Source organism: Panicum hallii, chromosome 8 (genome assembly GCF_002211085.1).
Source record: "Panicum hallii strain FIL2 chromosome 8, PHallii_v3.1, whole genome shotgun sequence".
NCBI classification, from domain to species: domain Eukaryota; kingdom Viridiplantae; phylum Streptophyta; class Magnoliopsida; order Poales; family Poaceae; genus Panicum; species Panicum hallii.
The window spans coordinates 1027402-1046085 of NC_038049.1; the positions used below are offsets into that span (position 1 = coordinate 1027402).

Below are 18684 nucleotides of genomic sequence, written 5' to 3' on the forward strand. Positions count from 1 at the left end.
TGCACCGAGATATGAATATATAACAAATATAAAATAGAAAATCACGTAATTACATCATGCTGGCATGCTTGCATGTCATTTGGTCACACTTATTCCTGTTGCTATCTCTTATTCTTCTAACTTTTGCAGTGTCAAATCTGAATTCTACCACAAGTAACGTACAATTGTATACCTAGATGGGCAGGACGATGGCCGCGTGGCATTTACAAGGGAGTTTGACCAGTATGTACGTATCTTGTTTTGTCTCTCTCATGCATCAACATATATATATAGCTTTCTCCTAAAACTAAAGTAACTTGCAGCAACAAATTAACCTATCTAACTGACGTGTATGATATTGATATCTTCTTTTTTTGATCTAGAACATCATTGGAACTGAGCAGCAGCCGTCGGACAGATCCATCAGGTCGACTACCTGCTCGGCAGCCTCTTCGAACAGCCACTTCTCGATCGGAGACAGTGCCCCCTGCTGGTGTTGCTGCTCGTCGTAGCCGCGGTGTTCCATCAACGCCGGCTGCTGCGGCGGTGGCGACGGCAGCATGTCGTTGAAGGCTGGTAGCGTGGTACCGCCGGCCATGTGGTACTGGTTGAACGACAGCAAAGGGTTGATGTCGGTGGCCGAGGGCTTGATGTCGGCAGCGTCGTTCTGCGGCGGGGAGCTCTTCATGAAGCCGTTGAGCAGCCTGGATATGTTGTCCATGCTGGAGGCGTACGATGAGGAGGAGCTGTCACCGTCGGTGGCGGCGAACGGCGAGCGCCGGGCGATGAGCTGGGAGACCTCAGCTGTGTTGCTGCAGGCGGCCGGGCGTAGCGAGTTGCCCTTGGGGAGGGGATTAACGATCATGTCATGATGGAGATCGACATGGCCGGCGCCGGCGGTGGTTGGTATGATGGAAGGTTCGGAGGGTGGAGGTGGCGCAAAGATGGCGCCGATGGCTTGGTGCTTCTTGAGCTTCTTCTTGAGGTGGGTGTTCCAGTAGTTCTTGATGTCATTGTCGGTTCTCTGCGGAAGGTAAGAAGCTATGGCTGCCCATCTGCATATATACATGTAGTGCAGAGACTACTGGTGGTCAATCACCATGGACGCCATGGCCGGATTGATGAGCAAGGTATGTGTGTACCTGTTTCCTAGCAGGGACTGGAGGTGGACGATGATGCCTTCCTCGTGGGGGGTGAAGTTGCCGCGGCGGATGCCGGGGCGGAGGTAGTTGGTCCAACGGAGGCGGCAGCTCTTGCTGCAGCGCATGAGGCCGGTGTTGATGGGCACGGAGCGCCAGTTGCCGGGGCCGTGCTCCTGGATGTAGGAGACCAGGATGATGTCCTCCTCCGGCGTCCATGGCCCCTTCTTGATGCCCACCTTGTCGCAGCACGGCGGCCTCCCCATCGTCGTCGTCCACTACCGCGAGCTTCTCTTCTCTCCGGCGGCCGGTGCCTTGCTGTGGCTGCCTGCAGTGGACGGAGTAGTAGTTGTGGTTGCAGTGGTGGTACCGTACTGTTCCATGAAGCGTGTGCCGGCCGGTTATATATAGGACAAGAAGTGAATGTGAGTGAGCTCCTTTTCACTTGCTATCGTCTAACTAACCTACTAGCTAGCAACAACTACCTTCGCTGATGATTTGTTTTCACACAGCTATATGCATGTGTCTGCATGCATGCTTTCCCTTTCCGTCAACGACATCACATGAATCATAGATATTGACCCAGGCCCACCTCAACTTTAAAGCAAGGATTACCTAGAGGAACAGTTTGCTACTGTTGTCTACTGTGTGAAATTTAAGGCTAGCCTTTCTAGCAGACTTTTAGCTTGCATACTCGCTCAAGGCATTTTATTCCGCCGTGTAGGAAATAGCTAGCGGCTGCACGAAGTTGGATGGCAGCTACATACTCCTATGTTCTAGCTAGGAAGGTTCTTGCAAATTTGTTAAAATTTGGACAAAATTTTTCAACGTGTTACTTTGCACTGTTTCTCAAATGTGCCACCTCTACGTGTAAATGCGTGACATAAATATGCGTAGATAAATTTCTCTAACTTTGACCTCCAATTTGAGAAAAACAGTTTGGATTGATTTATACCTGACTGTTTGGCCCGGCACGAGCTCGGCCCTGCACAGCTTTAATCGTGCCCGGGCCGGCCCGGAGCACGCACAATGCCGTGCTTAGGTCTGGCCGTAAGCCCGCCGGGCTGCTTCGGCACGGCCCTTTTAGGCACGGCCCGTGTAGCACGGCGCTCGGCCCGGGTGGCCCGCGGTGCACAGGCACGGCCCGGCACAGCCTGTTTGGCCCATTTAAGTCTATCTCTATGACTCTATCCGACCCCCCAGCTCCCCCAGTCGCCCAGCCCGTCAGTCCCACACTCCCACTCCCCCCCGACCCCGACTCCTCGTCTCCTCGCGATCCCGTCCCGAGCCCCACTCCAAACACTAACCCTAGTACCCTACCACGCCACCACCGCCGCCGGCCACCACAGTACTGCCCGGCTCCCGTCCGCCCCGCCGCCGCCACCCATCGAAGACGAAGGCACGAAGCTCAAGCATCGGCGCCACGGTGGCGGCCATGAATCGCCCCTCCGCCGGGCGCCGGCCGCCCTGCGAGGAGCCGCCACCTCCTCCGTCGGGCGCCGGTGGACCCAACCTCCTCCGTTGGGCGACCCCAACCACTCCGCCACACCGCACGTCGCCGCCCGCCGGGCCTCAAACACCACGTCCGGCGCTCCTCCGCCGTGGTGCCGCATCACCCAGATCTTGCGCGGCGAGCAGAACCCCTCCTCCGCGCCGACACCTCTTGCCGGCCGCACCCCCACCTCGGCCACACCCTCAATTCCTCCTCCACCGCACGCCATGGCCGGATCTAGCTCCGGTTCTGGCTCCATCAACGACAATCTTCGGGCCTGTGGGTGTGCCGGGGACGATGAAGACGATGTTGGCGATGACGGCGACCCCCTGTTTGGTGGTAGCCCTGGCACGCAGCCAGACTCGACGCCGATCGGGAGCCGGAGCCCTACCCCGAGCACCATGAGCACCCAACCTACTGGCACTGGCAAGAGGCAGAGATCATTGACATCGGATGTTTAGCAGTACTTGGACCCGCTCGATAAGGACGTCAATGGTAAGACTGTGAGGTATGGCGCCAAATACAAATTCTGTAAGAAAGTATTAACTGCTAGATCTAGCATAGGAACCGGTCATTTGGGAAGGCATGTTAGGTCTTGTTTACGTAAGCAACAAGCTGCTACTGCTACTAGTCAAACAAATTTGCATTTTGCTCTTGATGGCCGTGTGGCACACTTTGAGTATAACCCTGCAGTAGCTAGAACTGAATTATGTCGTTTGATTGCTAGACTAGATTTGCCTTTGAGTCTTGGTGCTTCTGTTGAATTTGAGGAGTACATAAGGAATGATCATAATCCTAGATTTGTACGTGTGTCTAGAACTACTACTACTTTTGATCTTGATGCTTACTTTCTGAGTTGCTCAATCATGATTACTCTACTTATTACAATGATGTTAGAAATGAGTTAGCTAACATGTTTGCAAAGTAAGATTCAAAATATGGTGCTTTGAGGTTGCAAAGACCTTCACAGCCTACTACTGCACCAGGTGATGACCCGGCAGTTTGGGGTCTAATTTTTCGTGGTGCACCTGGTTCTTTTGCTACACCAAATCCTGCTAGTTCTAGGCCTACAATTTCAGCTGCTATTTCTGAGTTATCAGCTTATTTGGATAGTGATTCGCTTAACCAATATGATGCATCCTTTCATGTTCTTAACTGGTGGCATGATCATAAACGATCTTACCCTGTTTTATCTATTTTAGCTAAGGATATCATGACTGTACCTGTTTCTACAATTTCTTCCGAGTCTGCTTTTAGTTTGAGTGGCAGGTTGCTTGATGACCGGCGTCGAAGCCTAACTCCAGCTCATGTGGAGAGGTTGAGTCTGATCAAGGATTGGGAGCAAGCTCATGCGAGGCAGCAACACAACATGCAGAACAAGGAGCTCGAAGAAATGATGGAAAATATGTTCCTAGATGAGGTTTGATACACCCTTATATGTAAGCTCCTCCCTCCACCATTGTTCTTCAATTCGAAGCTTGTTCAAGTAACAAATGCTGCTCGTATTTGCATTTTGCTGATTAAAGAGCTCGATGCTCGAAGATCACTAAAAGGGTTGGATTGTACTCTTTTTTTCCTTTAGGGTTTTATCCTCATGTAGTTGAAATGGGGTTTTACCTAAAGATTTTTAATGAGGCAACCAATTTTGTATTGAACTCTAAACAACCCTTTGTAATAGCATGGTGATCTTGTGCCTTGTGCATTGTGCTTGAATATGTAATCTATCTTATGCCTTGTGCATTTGTAATAGCATGGTGGTGCAAACAACCCTTTATAGAATCATATTATGTGGAAAAAAATTAACTTTGTGTGCCATGTGCCTGACAGCCTGAGTACCTGACTGCCTGTTAACTGTAGCACGGCCCGGCACGATGGGCTGGCTGGACGCGTGCCGTGCTGGGGCCTGACCCCCCAGCCTGCCGGCGGGCACGGCATGGCCCGCTGTGACAGCCGTGACGGGCCGCGGCCCGTTTAAATCGGCACGAGCATGGCGGGGCCCGGGCCGTGCCAGCCCGTCACGGCCCGACTTGCAGGTATAGATTGATTGCACAGAAGATAGCACATGACCAGTTTTTGTTTCTGTGATTTTGGTTAATTCGTCTATATCTATATCTCAAACATGACATTTATCAAATGATGCAGTTACGAGGTCCACCCTCATAACACGGCAACTTGCAATGTAGGTCCACATATGCATTGAAACTTATGGAAAAACTGATCCTACAAATTTAATTATTAGGCTAATCTCAATGGGGGGTTTCGTATCACTGTTTCCAAGAATGCCACATCAGATTGGAGGACAAATAAAATACTATACCTCAATGGAGAGTTTTATTTCACTATTTCCAAATCTAACCATTATAATTAAATGCTAGTTGATCTAGTGGTGCATGGGATCCCTCATGAAACAACTGCGGTCACAGTGGTCGTTTCACGCTATTTCCAACGTCTTGTAAACGAGTTAGCAGAGTGTCGTGGGGATGAAACTGGTTCCTTCTCTTCCTTCATTAAATTAGTGCCACATCAACAAAAATATTGATGTGTCCTGGTAATTAATACCATAAAACTCACCATGAAATCCCCACTGTAATTAGCCTTATCTCCCACAACAGTGTTCAGATTTCGGTACACACGTGATCTTATTCTTGTTTTTTTCTCTCGTGCGGATCAGGTCTCATCACTCTCGATGAGTTTGCATTGCTAGCTGAGAACTCATCAGGTATGACCTGGCCCCTCCTGTGGCATGCTAGACTTTGCATCCATTAAATACTCGCAGCCACAAATAAGTAGTATGTGTGAAGCATCAAGGCACATAACCCTAGCCTGTGGATCCAATAGTACGCAGAACAGATTACAGTAGCCGCGCCATGCTCTGGGTGTGTGTACGACCCTGCAGGCTGCAGTAGCATTGATCATTTTGGTCAATCTCCTCGTGCTACCAAGCTTGTGGGAGTTTGGGGTTCCACGTCGTCACAGCCACTACGCCTTCCAACCAGTCGCTTTTGTCCAAATTATAATCCCGCGTGCCTGCTTAGTATACTAGCTAGTATAGTTGGCCAAATGGGCCGCCTTTCACAACCCGGCCCTAGCACGGCTCGGCCCAAATCCCATATGGCTCAGCCCTATCGGGCACGATCAGTTACTCGGGCCGGGCTGGGCTGCCTGCCGTGTCGACTCAGCGGTCCAGGCACGACCCTAAGCCTCCAAAATAGGGCTAGGCCGGCCACTCGGCATGCCGGGATCATAGTGCCCGTGCCGGCCCGGACTTGGATCGGACGGAGCAGAGACCGGAGCGGCCGGCGGCGGGGCGGATAGGCCACGCAGGAGGCTAGCGATGGCGGCCGGCGCCGGAGAGGTCGGGCGGGAGGTTGCAGCGACGTCCGGTGCGCGGAGAGACCGAGCGGGGAGGCCGCGAGCCGCAGCAGGCGAGCGGAGAGGGCCGAGCGGGACGTCCGAGTGGCGGCCGTCGAGCGGAGCCGTGGGTGCGCCGGCGGGCAATGAGCAGGAGGGAAGCGGCAGCGGGGGTGGGGGGGGGGGGGGGAAGACAAAGGGAGAGGAGGCGGCGGGCGGGTAGTCAGAAGTAGCTAGGGTTAGGATTTTATTTTTATAGGGACTAATCGGGCTGTCGAATTAAACAGGCCGTGCCTGAGCCGCCCGACGTGCCTCACATGCGGCCCAAGCACGGCACGACTTATCGGACCGTGCCAGCCGGGGCACGATGCGGACCGGGCCAGGCCGTGCTTCGGGCGGGCCACCCATGAGGCACGACCCGTTTGGCCATCTATGCTGGCTAGCAGCCCTCATGCGTGTTGCACGGTCCTCTGTTCCTGTGTTCCTACTACACTTGCACATGAAGAAATCCTTACATAGGTTAATGCATTGAGTATACTATTTTTTATATCCATGTCAACTAGCTATAACTGTGCTCACGTCCGATTTTGATTGCACACGCAGTAGAGAATAGATGAAGATAGAAAAATTGCTACTTAAAACATAACTTAATTTAACCGCTCGTTCCGTTTTAGTTTTGTCCAAATCAAACTAATAATCTAATTTTAACTAAGTCTATTGAAAATACACCACCATCTAAAACATCAACTTAGTTTTGTTAAAATACCATGTAATATGCCTTGTTAGTATATTATATATAAATTTGATCAAAGACAGGTAATTTTGACTTAACTACTAAAATAACTTACATTTTTTAAGGAAGGAATAGTTTTATATAGTACCTAAGACTGAAACTGTAAGGGTATTTTTTAGAATCATGTCATGAGATTTTTATTTTTATATATAGAAATTCCTGGCTAAAGTGTTGCCTCGATAATGTACTAAACACCACACGTGAACATTTTGGAGCAAAGAGAATATTACATTATATACGTTGCTCATAATATCATGTTCATATAGCATAGCAGCAGTGTGTGATGGGCAATATAATATAGTCCTATATATAGCTAATAGTGCATCGTGTCACTTATATAGTGCTCCTTCATAATTAGGACCACTACACTGTAGGGGGAACAAACTACTAAATGAGGGAAAAGGAGTCTTATACCGTCCATTTAATACTGTGCCTTATCGTCGACCCATATTATCGACTTGACCTAGCTCACATTCAAAACTACGCGCACACGCCTGTTTTTCCTTGTTTACTTGGATTTCAAGAGTCGCCAAAAGTGATTGCTTTAGATGCTCCAAACTGTAAATAGACTAGCCTATCAACCATGCTCTGCTAGTTAGAGTTAATATAAATAAGATTTATAACTGTCAGGGATAGATCCCCTGGGTACTGTAAGAAAGCTACCCGTGAGGAAAAAGAAGTTTGATTCGTACTAGGATTCCACTGTAATCCTATTAGAACTCATACCCTGTAATTCTACTGGGACTCCTACCTTATAATCCTACTAGGAACCCCATCCACTGGGATATATAAAGGAGGGCAGTGATACCTAGATAGGCAGAGAACCAACAGAGAGCAGCCAACAGGCAACTCAACACCCAAGCGCAGGGCGCAATATACAACACCCCAAAACAGGACGTAGGATATTACGTTACTCTATCGGTTCGAACCTGTCTAAATTTGTGTCTTGTGTCCTTGCATTCACCTTCAAATTCCAGATCCGGCGACCCCTCACCAAATAATCACCTACCTTAGGGTATCCCTAAGTAGGCTGACGGTAAAAACATCGACAGATGACGCCGATGGTAATAACTATAATTATCTATCTCCTATTCTCTTTCGTCCATTAAATATTCTAACACAATACTCTAACACAATACTCTAAAAGATACATATTTATCATTATCTTGTTGTAATAGGTTTATTTAGTAATATTCTTTTACTATGCATCACATCTCCATATGTATTTAATTGAATCCTTTGTTTGACCTATGTAAACAGCACGAAAGTTGATCTTCTTATCTCTTTCCTCATATATGAATACATGGTGACACACATAATGAGTAATATTTTTATATAAACAATAACATAAGTAATATATTAATAATGATAGAAATAGTAATTTAATATATTGGTGCACTTTAATATTTTGTTATAATTATATAATTTACATTCAGATTTATGGGTTACTTTAACTTTTAATAATAACATAATTGGACTTATATGCAAATTTAGGGGGTTATTTCCATTATTCTTATAATGGCACAAGTGAGTAATTTACATGAAGATGAAGATTAGAGGATTACTTTAGATTATTTTTTATAATGGTAGAGGTGGATAATTTAGATACATGTTTAGATGATTACTTTATATTATATTTTATAATGGAAGTGGTGGGTAATTTAGATACATGTTTAGAGGGTTTACTTTAGTCTATTTTCATAATAGCAGAGGTGGGTAATTTATATACATGCTTAGGGGGTTTTATTTTAGCCTATTTTCATAATGGCAGGGGTGGGTAATTTAATGGAATGGTACTATGATTAGATTTGTTAGATTGATGGCCAGATATTTTTGATTTTTATGAGAATTTCTAGAATTTTTCTAACTTTTTAGAGTGTCCACTTAGGATCCTAGTGGTTTCACGTGGACGATTCAAAAGAAGACTTCAATTAGTAATAGTAATATGCTAATTTAGGATATGTAATTATGTACCATCAACATGTTTAAACTTTGAAAATGGCTGTGGCTAGATTTGTCTCCAAGAGTACGTAATTTCACACTATTATATATAACTCTGCTGTAATTTGCTTATGTTTTACACAGTAGTCAGTGGTCAAAGTACGAAGTTGGTGTAATGCGAAGTCCTGACGGATGGACGGTCGGCCGGGCACCGACGCATGTGGAGTCCTTCTGAGTTAGCGCCGGTGAAATGGGGATCGATTGCCTGCTGGACGACGACGAGGACGGAGATGGTCCCTGCTGCAGGTCGTCAACAACAGGTCTCTCTACTAATAAAACCATTGGTCCAGCACGGCAGCTTGATCTTTCTTCTGCATTGTTGCCTACTTGCTCATGTGTGAGCAAAGCTTTGGACCACCAGCGATCCTGAACGTAAAGGATATGATCCTACCACAACATCAGGAAAGCGAGGCTGCTGGTCTACATGTGTTTGGTTGGGCTGTGGTTTTTGAAAAGCTGCTGTGAGCTGTGGGCTGTGGAAAAGCTGCTGTGAAAATGCTGCTGTGGAAAAAGCAGAAGACCGTTTGGTTAGAGCAGCTGTGAGCTGTGGGAAACTATATGCTGTGGGTGAAATACCTATAATACCTCTGAAGGTTTGTAGGACTGTCTATATACGAAAATACTCGTACAAATCTAATATATTCACTATTTCACGTGTAAATGTATCTTTTAGAAAAAAATATTAAATTTTCTAAATTTTTCATCCATATGATCCATATAAATAGAACTGTAGCAATTACACAAGGTAAATGGCTTATAAAATTATGATATATGTCAACATATATGATGAAAAGATTTTATTTCCTATCCCATCCATACTCGAGGTAGGACCCTTTGATCTGCGACGGGAATGAGTGGTGGAAGTCTGGTGCTTTGTTGTTGACTCGAGGAGAGGAGATGGTGGAGGGCTCCGGGGCTGGCTGCGCTGCGAGAGGGGAGGAGACTGGCTGCTTTGCGAACTGCGAGAGGAGGAGGTGACGGGCGGGCCGGTGCGGCGCCGGGGCGGGGGCGGCGACGGGCGGCGCTGGGTGGTGCGGTGCCAGGGCGGGTCGGTGCGGCGTCGGGGTAGGGGCGGGGGTGGGCCGGTGCGGCGCCGGGGCGGGGGCGTCGGGGCGGCGCCGGGCGGGGTGGTGCCGGGCGGCGGCAGGTGGGGCGGCGGTGGGATGGGGCGGGAGGCGGTGGGGTGGGGCGGGATGGGGCGGGAGTTGGGGTGGGATGGGGATGGGGATGGGACGGGAGAGGGGTTCGGAGATTTTTTCATAACCAGTAGTAGGTGGGCAATTTTTTATCCCAAAAACCACTGAAAGTAGGGGAGAGGTGCTTTTACATTTGTACTACGGTAAAAACTGTTTTTAGGCAAAAACACCTAGGGCTAGGGCGTTTAAATTTTTTAGTTGGCTTTTAATTTTTGCAAAAACAAAAGTAGCTTGGAAAGTCCAACCAAAAGCTAAGCACGCTGCTTGCCCCTGCGGATATCCACACCTACGGTGATGCTACGTGCTACTCAGTGCATGCACGTCCATTCACCTTTTTTTTGCATCCTAGCTAGAACCCAAATCAATATGTTGAACGTATCAAAGGTTGGCAACAGTATTAGAATGTCTTTAAAAAAGACCGTGCAAGAGCATAATACTATATGTATTTAGCTATTCCAGTGCAGGATTTTATTGCACAATTTCATGGAGTGCCATGTCATCTAATGAGTTCATGAATGAAACAAAGCCCTCCAATGTAAAGTTTCATTTTACGATTTTATAGACTAGCCATAACATTTAATTATAAGGTATATGATTGGACGCAATTGCATAAAATGCAACTCTATAGCCCTCAATGCAAATTTCAACAAGTTTCATAGTCTTGAAAATAGTGTATATACAGTTTTATCCTAACGAAACTCCTTCCATATCTTTCTTCATAATTACCAAACCATATCGTCGCAAATGCTACCGTATCACTATATTTAATACGCACGAAACCTTTATCAAACTCGCGCATGAAACCTTTATCAAACTAGCGCTGGGATTACAAAATCCTTATCGCCTTATCGGGCGCGCGAGCGCTACCAGTCGGTTGCAGCGAACTGTTTTGTGCATGCACGTGGCTTAGTCAGATGACTTTTATCCCCTCGGTTTCTTGAGCCGATTCCTTCACCCCCTCCATTCATGTAATGTCCAGTGACACAGAGTGACAGTGGGCGACGTCAGGCTGCAGCAAGAGGGCATGTGAGATAATTTCTGTATACATAGTTCTTGATTATTTAATCAATTTGAGACACAATTCGAGACACAAGAGTTACCGATCTAGTTTATTTTTGTTTCAACAAAAATTATTTTACGAATTTATACATAGGGTTTGCTCAAAATCATGCAATTCTTTTCCACAAGCAGCTAAAATCAAGTGATGTTTGTATTCCCAAGTATAATGTTTCTTCTATTCCGAGTATAAAGTTTTTCGTACTTAATTTTAAAGTTTTTGTATTCCCAGTTTAAAGTTTCTTGTTGTTATCGCCATAATCTGACCGGGTCTGAAGTGGGCCATGAAGCAAGATGGGCTTGGAAGGCAGTCACGATAAACTTGCGAATCGGACCCTGTGTAGGAGATTGGGGACAGAAAGGCCGTGTAATTTAGATTTAGGCAGTGAAGATTCGTGTCGTGTTTGGTTAGGGTTAGTTAAAGAGGACAAGTCTACGGACTATAAATATGTACCATGAATAAACAAGAAACACAGAATCATTCGTCAACAACTCTCGGCGCATCGCCTCCCCTGTTTTAGGGTTTTTATTGGGTAAGTGCCATGCGGCCCCGATCACGCTCTGCGTGATCGGGGTAGCATCACCCTTGCTCGTTTGTTCATATGTTGCTCGTTCTGAAGCCTTGTAGATGGCGAGTATCATTGGTTATCGTAGCACGTATAGAGTAATGTTATCCTTTTTGCATCTTAATCATGCTTTGTTCGTTGCTCTCGTGCGCTTAATCGTCGTGTCTGATCACGGATGCGATGGTTGTATCTTGTTTTGTCTTTATCAGCAGATCCGATCTGTTATGGCTAGTTTCTGTTTATTTAGAGGCTTAGTTCGATATGTGCATGATTAGGCCTTGCAAACGAGTTGAATGTTCCGGCAGTATGTTTTAGTATCGGCTTGTAGCTTGAATAGAGGTTGCTCTAGGAATCGGCTTTTCGGTTGTTTCTATGATCTCTGTTTAGGTTGTTTGTTCCGATGCTTTCGTGTATCTGTTAGGCTCAATCACGTGTAGGATGTTCCGATCGTGCAGTGAGGGCTTAGTTATCATGGGTTGGATTAGATTGATATTTATGAAACAAGATTTATTTAAATATATATATATATATATATATATATATATATCTGTATGTTGCCTGTTCCAAAGATCCGATCCGGTATTGATGCAATCGGCTCTCTATAGCCGATACCGGGGAGGAGGTGATGAGCTGATCACGGCTCGGTCTAATCTTTACATATGTCTGTGCACGCAGAAGTTTGACACGTCACACCTTCCTGATCAGGTGCAGGATCAGGTGGCACGCCTAGCGACTTCAAGCCAGGGTGCGCGTTGGATCGCTGGGCCGTTGACCGAGGGACCGGGGCCCACCAGCCATCCCGGAGGCCTCCCGGCTCCTCGTGTTGCCAGTCACTGCCCGCCGGCGGGTTTTGGCCGACAACACATTCTGGCACGCCCAGTGGGACAATTTTCATCGACTTCATCATCATCATCGACATCATCTTCATCAACTTAATCATCACCGTTGACTTCGTCAATCGCGGACGGCGGAATGGCAAGAGACGGTCCAATTACGTATGAGGAGCTCTCTGCCGAGCACAAGCAAAGATATGACGAAATCAAGGCTCAATTTGAAGCCGACCTCATCGGCTCTTTTGAAAGGACTCGTAACCATGGTGTCAGGTGGAGAGGGTTTTCACCTGAAGGTGCTCTTGACGGAGTAGATCTTGTCGGGTTTTATCCGGCTGCCCACCAAGGGGTATACCCAAGGTGGTAGGTTTTAGGTTGGGATGCGCCGAGATCAGGAACTCGAAGGTGCAGACAACATAAGATTTAGACAGGTTCAGGCCGCAATATGCGTAATGCCCTACGTCCTGTATGATGGTTTGTATTGCCTTGGTGTTGATCTGGTGATCTTATGTTTTGAGGGGCTCCCTGCCCGCCCTTATATATCCGGGGGGACAGGGTTACATGAATCCTAGCCTGATACTAGCTTAGGAATCGTACTCAAGTACAACTCGAGTAGTTTCCTTCTGTATCGACTAGTTCTACTCCGCATGCGAGTAGAATACAACATAAATGAGGTACAGGACATGTCCTATCCCCTAGTCCAATACGGACTCCTTAATGTACACAGCCCCGTGGCCCCGGGTCTGACAAGCCCCCGAGCTCTTCGTAGCTGAGCACTGCAGACTCTTCGAGTACTTCCGAAGCCATCTTCGACTTCTTTCGAAGCTCCGTCTTGAAACTGCTCTTCGAGTACTCTTCTGACTGCATCGAAGCTATGAGGTGCTCCTGCCCCAAATTCTTTCTTTTATATGGGGTGCGATGAATAATCGCACTCCATATGGAGTAGCCCCCGAGCCTTAGGTTGAATCAAAGAATCAAGCTGAGGGTCAAACTAGCCTTGAATCTTTCCTTCTTATCCTTCGAGTACTTTCGAAAAACAAGTAGTCGATGCCACGTGTCGTACAGCCCCCGAGCCTTGAGTCCAAATCTTTTGGAAAAAAGGATCCCAAAGGTCGTGGCAAAAAAGAGTTCCTTTTGAAAAATAAAGTCTGAGAGGAGGCAATTAGCAAAAATTAGACTCAAAACCTAAAAAACCTCTTTTTTCGGGACAACTAACCCAGAAAAAATAGTGAATCGGGTAACGGTCCCAAAAATGTGCCAAAAACCGCTTGTATGCAATGAATCCTATTGCGTGATGCTTCATCTTACACACAGTGACCACTGCCTGACCGCTGGTTATTTAACCTCGCGGTCAGTTAGGGTTTTGCCTGTGCCTTCAGATCTGACGCCGCCATCAGAAAAAAACAAAATCCCAATTAGAGTCTGACCTGCCCGAGCCCTTCCGCCACCCAGCATAGTCGAAGATCTTCGAGCCCACCGCTACAGCCCCCGAGCCCTTGTAAAAACAACTCGTGGCTGCAAGGATTCGAAATGGCCCCGAAGAAAAACAACCAGAAGGACCTGAAAGAGGCGCAAGCAGCAACTGGAGAATGGACAATTAGTAAGTGTTCTCGCCAAAATTTAGCAAATTTGGTATTGGGGGGTCTGCTTCAGGAAAGGGATCTCATCAATTGGCGACTTCCTCTTCGTGATCCATTTCCCATGGAAAATGTCGATGAAATCGTTTCTTTCTGCTCTTTTTCTGAACGAGGATTCGCCCTCCCCACTTGCTCCTTCTTCCGTGGTCTGCTCTACTTCTATGGGATTGAACTGCAACACCTCAACCCCAATTCAATCTGCCATATCTCCATCTTCATTCATTTCTGTGAAGCTTTCCTCGGAATTGAACCGCATTGGGCTCTTTTTCGCTATCTTTTCCGTGTGAAGCCCCAGCCCACCTCGAAAAATCCTTCTGCAATAGGGGGCGCTGGAATCCAGCTTAGGCAGCACGCTAGTGATAAATACATATCATATAAATTTCCGTCAAATGTCCCCGGGTGGAAACAACACTGGTTCTACATTGCGAACCATGCCCCCCAACTCCCTGTGCGGTCCGGCAAGCCCCCTGTTCAGCGTGGCGAATGGACATTGGAGCCAAATGAAGCCGAGATGGACCAAGTCAAAGAATTGCTCGAGTTGATTGCCGCGCACAAAGAGACAGGGGTAACCGGGGCATCAGTGATGCTATCATTTTTCAAACGCCGGGTCCAACCCATTCAGCAGCGCCATACTTTAGGATTCGAGTACTTGGGATCTGAAGACCCATCCCGTATGTGCGCAGAAGAGCTTGGGGACGATGCTGCACTTATGCGCGTCAGGCGAATTCTACTAGATGTGGATGCTGTCCCGTATGTTCCAGCAGGGTTTACAGCCCAGAATCGACCACCAGCAGTAAGTGTTCGACTTCTCGACTTCTTCCCTTTATCTGAAGAGTTGATACTAACTGATTGTCGATTTGTCTTAATACAGGATTCATCAGCATTGTATCGGAGTTACTCGCCACACCCCGATCTGCCCCGGCCTTACCATACGCTGCCCAGTGCCGCCAAAGCACAGAAAGAACAAATTGTTGGCAGCGAATCAGCCACGGGCAGCCGGGCGGCTGGGGAGAGGGTGCAAGCCGACGACTCCTCCGGATCATCCGTGGACTGGTTGGACGACGCACCTCTCGTTCCCCGGCGACGTCGGGATATGAGGAAACGCAAAGCCAGCGCCACTGACCTTGTCGGGTAAGTGTTTGTCGAACTATAAAAACTGTCGAGTTGTTTTGCTGAACACTGATGACAACCCTGTCTTGCAGCCCCTCGTCTTCCTTGCCCGGCTCCCAGCGCCAAAAGGTAGCGGAAGTGCCCCCCAGCAGAAAAGGTGCACCAGAAGCCGAGCCCATAGAGGGCGAGAGGGCCGATCCATCACCTTCTGTCGCAGACGATGTGACAATTGCCGTGGCAGGCACAATGTCGGGGCAGCTCACGCCCTCGACTGAAACAGCACCGCCGCCGGCAATAGGTGTCACGGACATCGCCGTGCCCGAGCTGCCAGCCCCCTCGTCCTGTACACCAACTCCTCCAGCCACGAGTACCGTGATAAAGAAGCCGTTGAAGCTGGTATGGAGGAAGCCGACAATGACACGATCCCAGATGTAAGTAATGCCTTGGACCTTGCCCTTAGCCATGTGTAAAGATCACAGTAAAAATGTTGTGCTTTTGTCGTAAGCAGATCAACAGCTGCGGTGACGCCAGAACTCGAGTTGGCGCCACCGGCCCCCGAGCTGTCGCCTGGGCAACCCGACGCGTAGGAGCCAGCAGGGAGGGCAGATGTAATCATGCTTGATTCGCCACTACCCGAGCTCCAGCACACAGAACCCGAAGCCCCCGGCAATGAGCAAGTCGAGGCTACCACTGCCGTTCCCGCCGACGGTGCAGGTAAATGATCCCACTGCCTTGTGCCACAATCATTGCTATATTAACACTTGTCCTTTGCAGGGACCTCGCAGCCGTCAACTTTGGAGGGTGCGGGTGCTTCTTGCGAGGCACCCGAGTTGCCGACCCCTGTAGGGGAAAACACCAATATACTCCAAGAGGTGCACCTCCCAGGGGATGATCTGAGCCGCCTGCGCCAAATGATCAAGGCGATCGACTCATTTGCTCTGGTGAGTCTTGACTAGACCACTGGTAACTGTATGATGAAATCGATATCCTCTGACGCCCAAAAACATGTAGGACATGAACCAGAAAACTTCAACGAAGCTGGAAGAGTCCACCAGGCGTATCGACGAGCTGCTGCAGGAGCGAGCCGGCTTCGAGCAGAATATCATCGAGCTCCAAGGCCGACTCAAGAAACAGCGGAAAACCCATCAAGGTATGTTGAACTCAATTCTCGGAGTCATACCCGTAGTCGATAACTTCATGATCTGAAACCTGCTTATCATCGCAGAACTTAAGCAGCTATTAAATTATAAGGAGGAATTGCTTACTGATTTGAAGAACATGCTATATCGCCGCGCAGATGAAGTCGAGGGTCTGCGGAAGGTGATGGCCGACACAGAGAAGCAACTAGTCGACTGCCTCCAGCAGATCAAGACTTTGGGCGAGGAAAAAGAGCAGCGCCAGAAGGAACTCGATGATTTGAAGGTGGCAGCTCAAGAACTCGTAGAGATGGTGGATCCCCGGGAAGACGGTGCGGAAGATGGGCAACCACTACTTGATCGTCTTCGCGGGGCGCCACAAAAGATCCTCAATTTCGTCACCGAGGCTGCCACATCTTACGTGGGCCATGCCCTAGGCCTTGTAAAGTCCTTCTGGCCAAAGGCTCGGCTAGAAGTACTCGCGGAGGGTGCAGCTGCAGATTGTTCTGATGAAAGCTTCCGCGAGTATTTGCTAGAGGTCCGGCTTGTAGCTGAAAAAATTGTAGGAAACATGGTCCAGGATTGAACCGTTAGTACTTAAGACTTTTTGTAATATAAGAAACCACCTTTGTTCCTTTGTAGCCTTATGTGCAGACTAAAAGCCCCATCTGCTTTGAAGCATAGGCGCGCTACCTCTGAGTGCAGCGACTCAGAGAGTAGTCGATTTAGCCCTTCGCGAGAGCTCATCGGGTGAGCTAGATAAGATTCCGCCAAAAAGGATCCACTCGGGCCCGGAACGCGCAGTCTGTGGCGCGACGACTAGGATGCATATGGCAAACAGTCGAAAACTACCCTGAGGTGTGACCACCGCAGGAATAGCCAAACGAGTTAGATAGAACCCAAGCCAGACGGGCCTAACCAGTTTGAAAGAACACGATTAGCATCGCGACGACCTTTGTGCCGACGGCAAGTAGTCGATTTTATATAGAATTTGAGCGTGGCCAGAAGCCGCCACCGTTATATTCAAGAATTTACGTTTCGGGCTGTGTGGCACAAAGCCGCCAAATCGACCCAGAAAAAGTAAAACTTGCCATGAATGCATACATAAATTGGACACGAGTCTGCCTAGGGGTAGAACCGTCGCAGGTGCTGGATGTTCCACGAGTTGGGTACATCCTGACCATCGGGGTGCCGGAGTTGATAAGATCCCGGTCTTGTAACCCTCTTGACGATGAACAGTCCTTCCCATCTTGAGTTAAGCTTGTGCAAACCCGACTCATCCTGAACGCGACGAAGGACAAGGTCACCAATGCTAAATGACCTTTCCTTAATGTTGCGATCATGATATCGCCGGATTCCCTGTAGGTAACGGGCTGACTGAACGAGAGCAGAGCAGCGAGCCTCTTCAATAGAGTCCAACTCCAGCTGTCGTGCTTCGTCCGCCTCGCCTTCTTTATACATCTCAACCCTTGGGGATTTCCACATGATATCTGCTGGAAGAATCGCCTCGGAGCCATAGACAAGGAAGAACGGGGTCTGCCCTGTGGCCTTTGAAGGTTGAGTCCTGAGCCCCCAGATTACGTGTGGCAACTCATGAATCCACTTCCCGCCCTTTTTGCTGTTGGTGTCGTAAAGTCTTTTCTTGAGGCCATCGATAATCAAACCATTCGCCCTCTCGACTTGCCCATTTGCCCTTGGGTGAGCCACTGAAACATATTTAACCTCGATGGATGAGTTTTCACAGAATTCCCAGAATTGGTTGGCCGTGAAATTTGAGCCCAAGTCAGTGATAATAGTGTTAGGGAAGCCAAAACGATGTAAGATGTCGGAGATGAAGTCGACCACCCTGTCTGGGGTAAGCTTGGCGATCGGCTTGAACTCGATCCACTTGGTGAACTTATCGATAGCCACCAGAACATGAGTAAAACCTCCTGGCGCTGTTGTGAAGGGCCCAATCATATCGAGGCTCCAGCAAGCAAACGGCCAGGAAGGCGGTATGGTGATGAGGGTGTGGGCCGGGACATGAGTTTGCTTACCGAAGAACTGGCAGTTCTGACATCGACGTACCAGATCTTCGGCGTCGGACACGGCGGTAGGCCACCAGAAACCGGCTCTGTATGCTTTGCCAACCAGTGACCTTGAGGCGGCATGGTTACCACACACGCCCTCGTGTATTTCTCGCAATATGTCCAGACCATCTTCTGTTGTGACGCATTTCATGAGTACTCCGGATCGTGCGCTCCGCCGATAAAGTTTGTCTTCGACTAGGACAAACCCCTTACTCCGTCGCATGAGGCGGGCGGCAGCAGCGCTTTTGGGGTCCATCCCGGTCGGTAAGACGAGATCTCGGATGAAGTCGATGAAAGGTCCTCTCCAGTCCTCACCGACCAGCAGTACC

General features: G+C 48.4%; 1 protein-coding gene across 1 annotated transcript; it reads right to left on the reverse strand.

Annotated features, from left to right (window-relative positions):
- On the reverse strand, positions 1-1478 carry LOC112902860 (transcription factor MYB30-like). Its single transcript, XM_025972043.1, has 2 exons — positions 1122-1478; positions 1-1034 (listed from the first exon to the last, which is right to left on the reverse strand). Exons 1-2 carry the CDS (start codon positions 1382-1384, stop codon positions 359-361), a joined length of 939 nt encoding a protein of 312 aa, XP_025827828.1. The 5' UTR covers positions 1385-1478; the 3' UTR covers positions 1-358.
- Positions 1479-18684: the final 17206 nt, after the last annotated feature.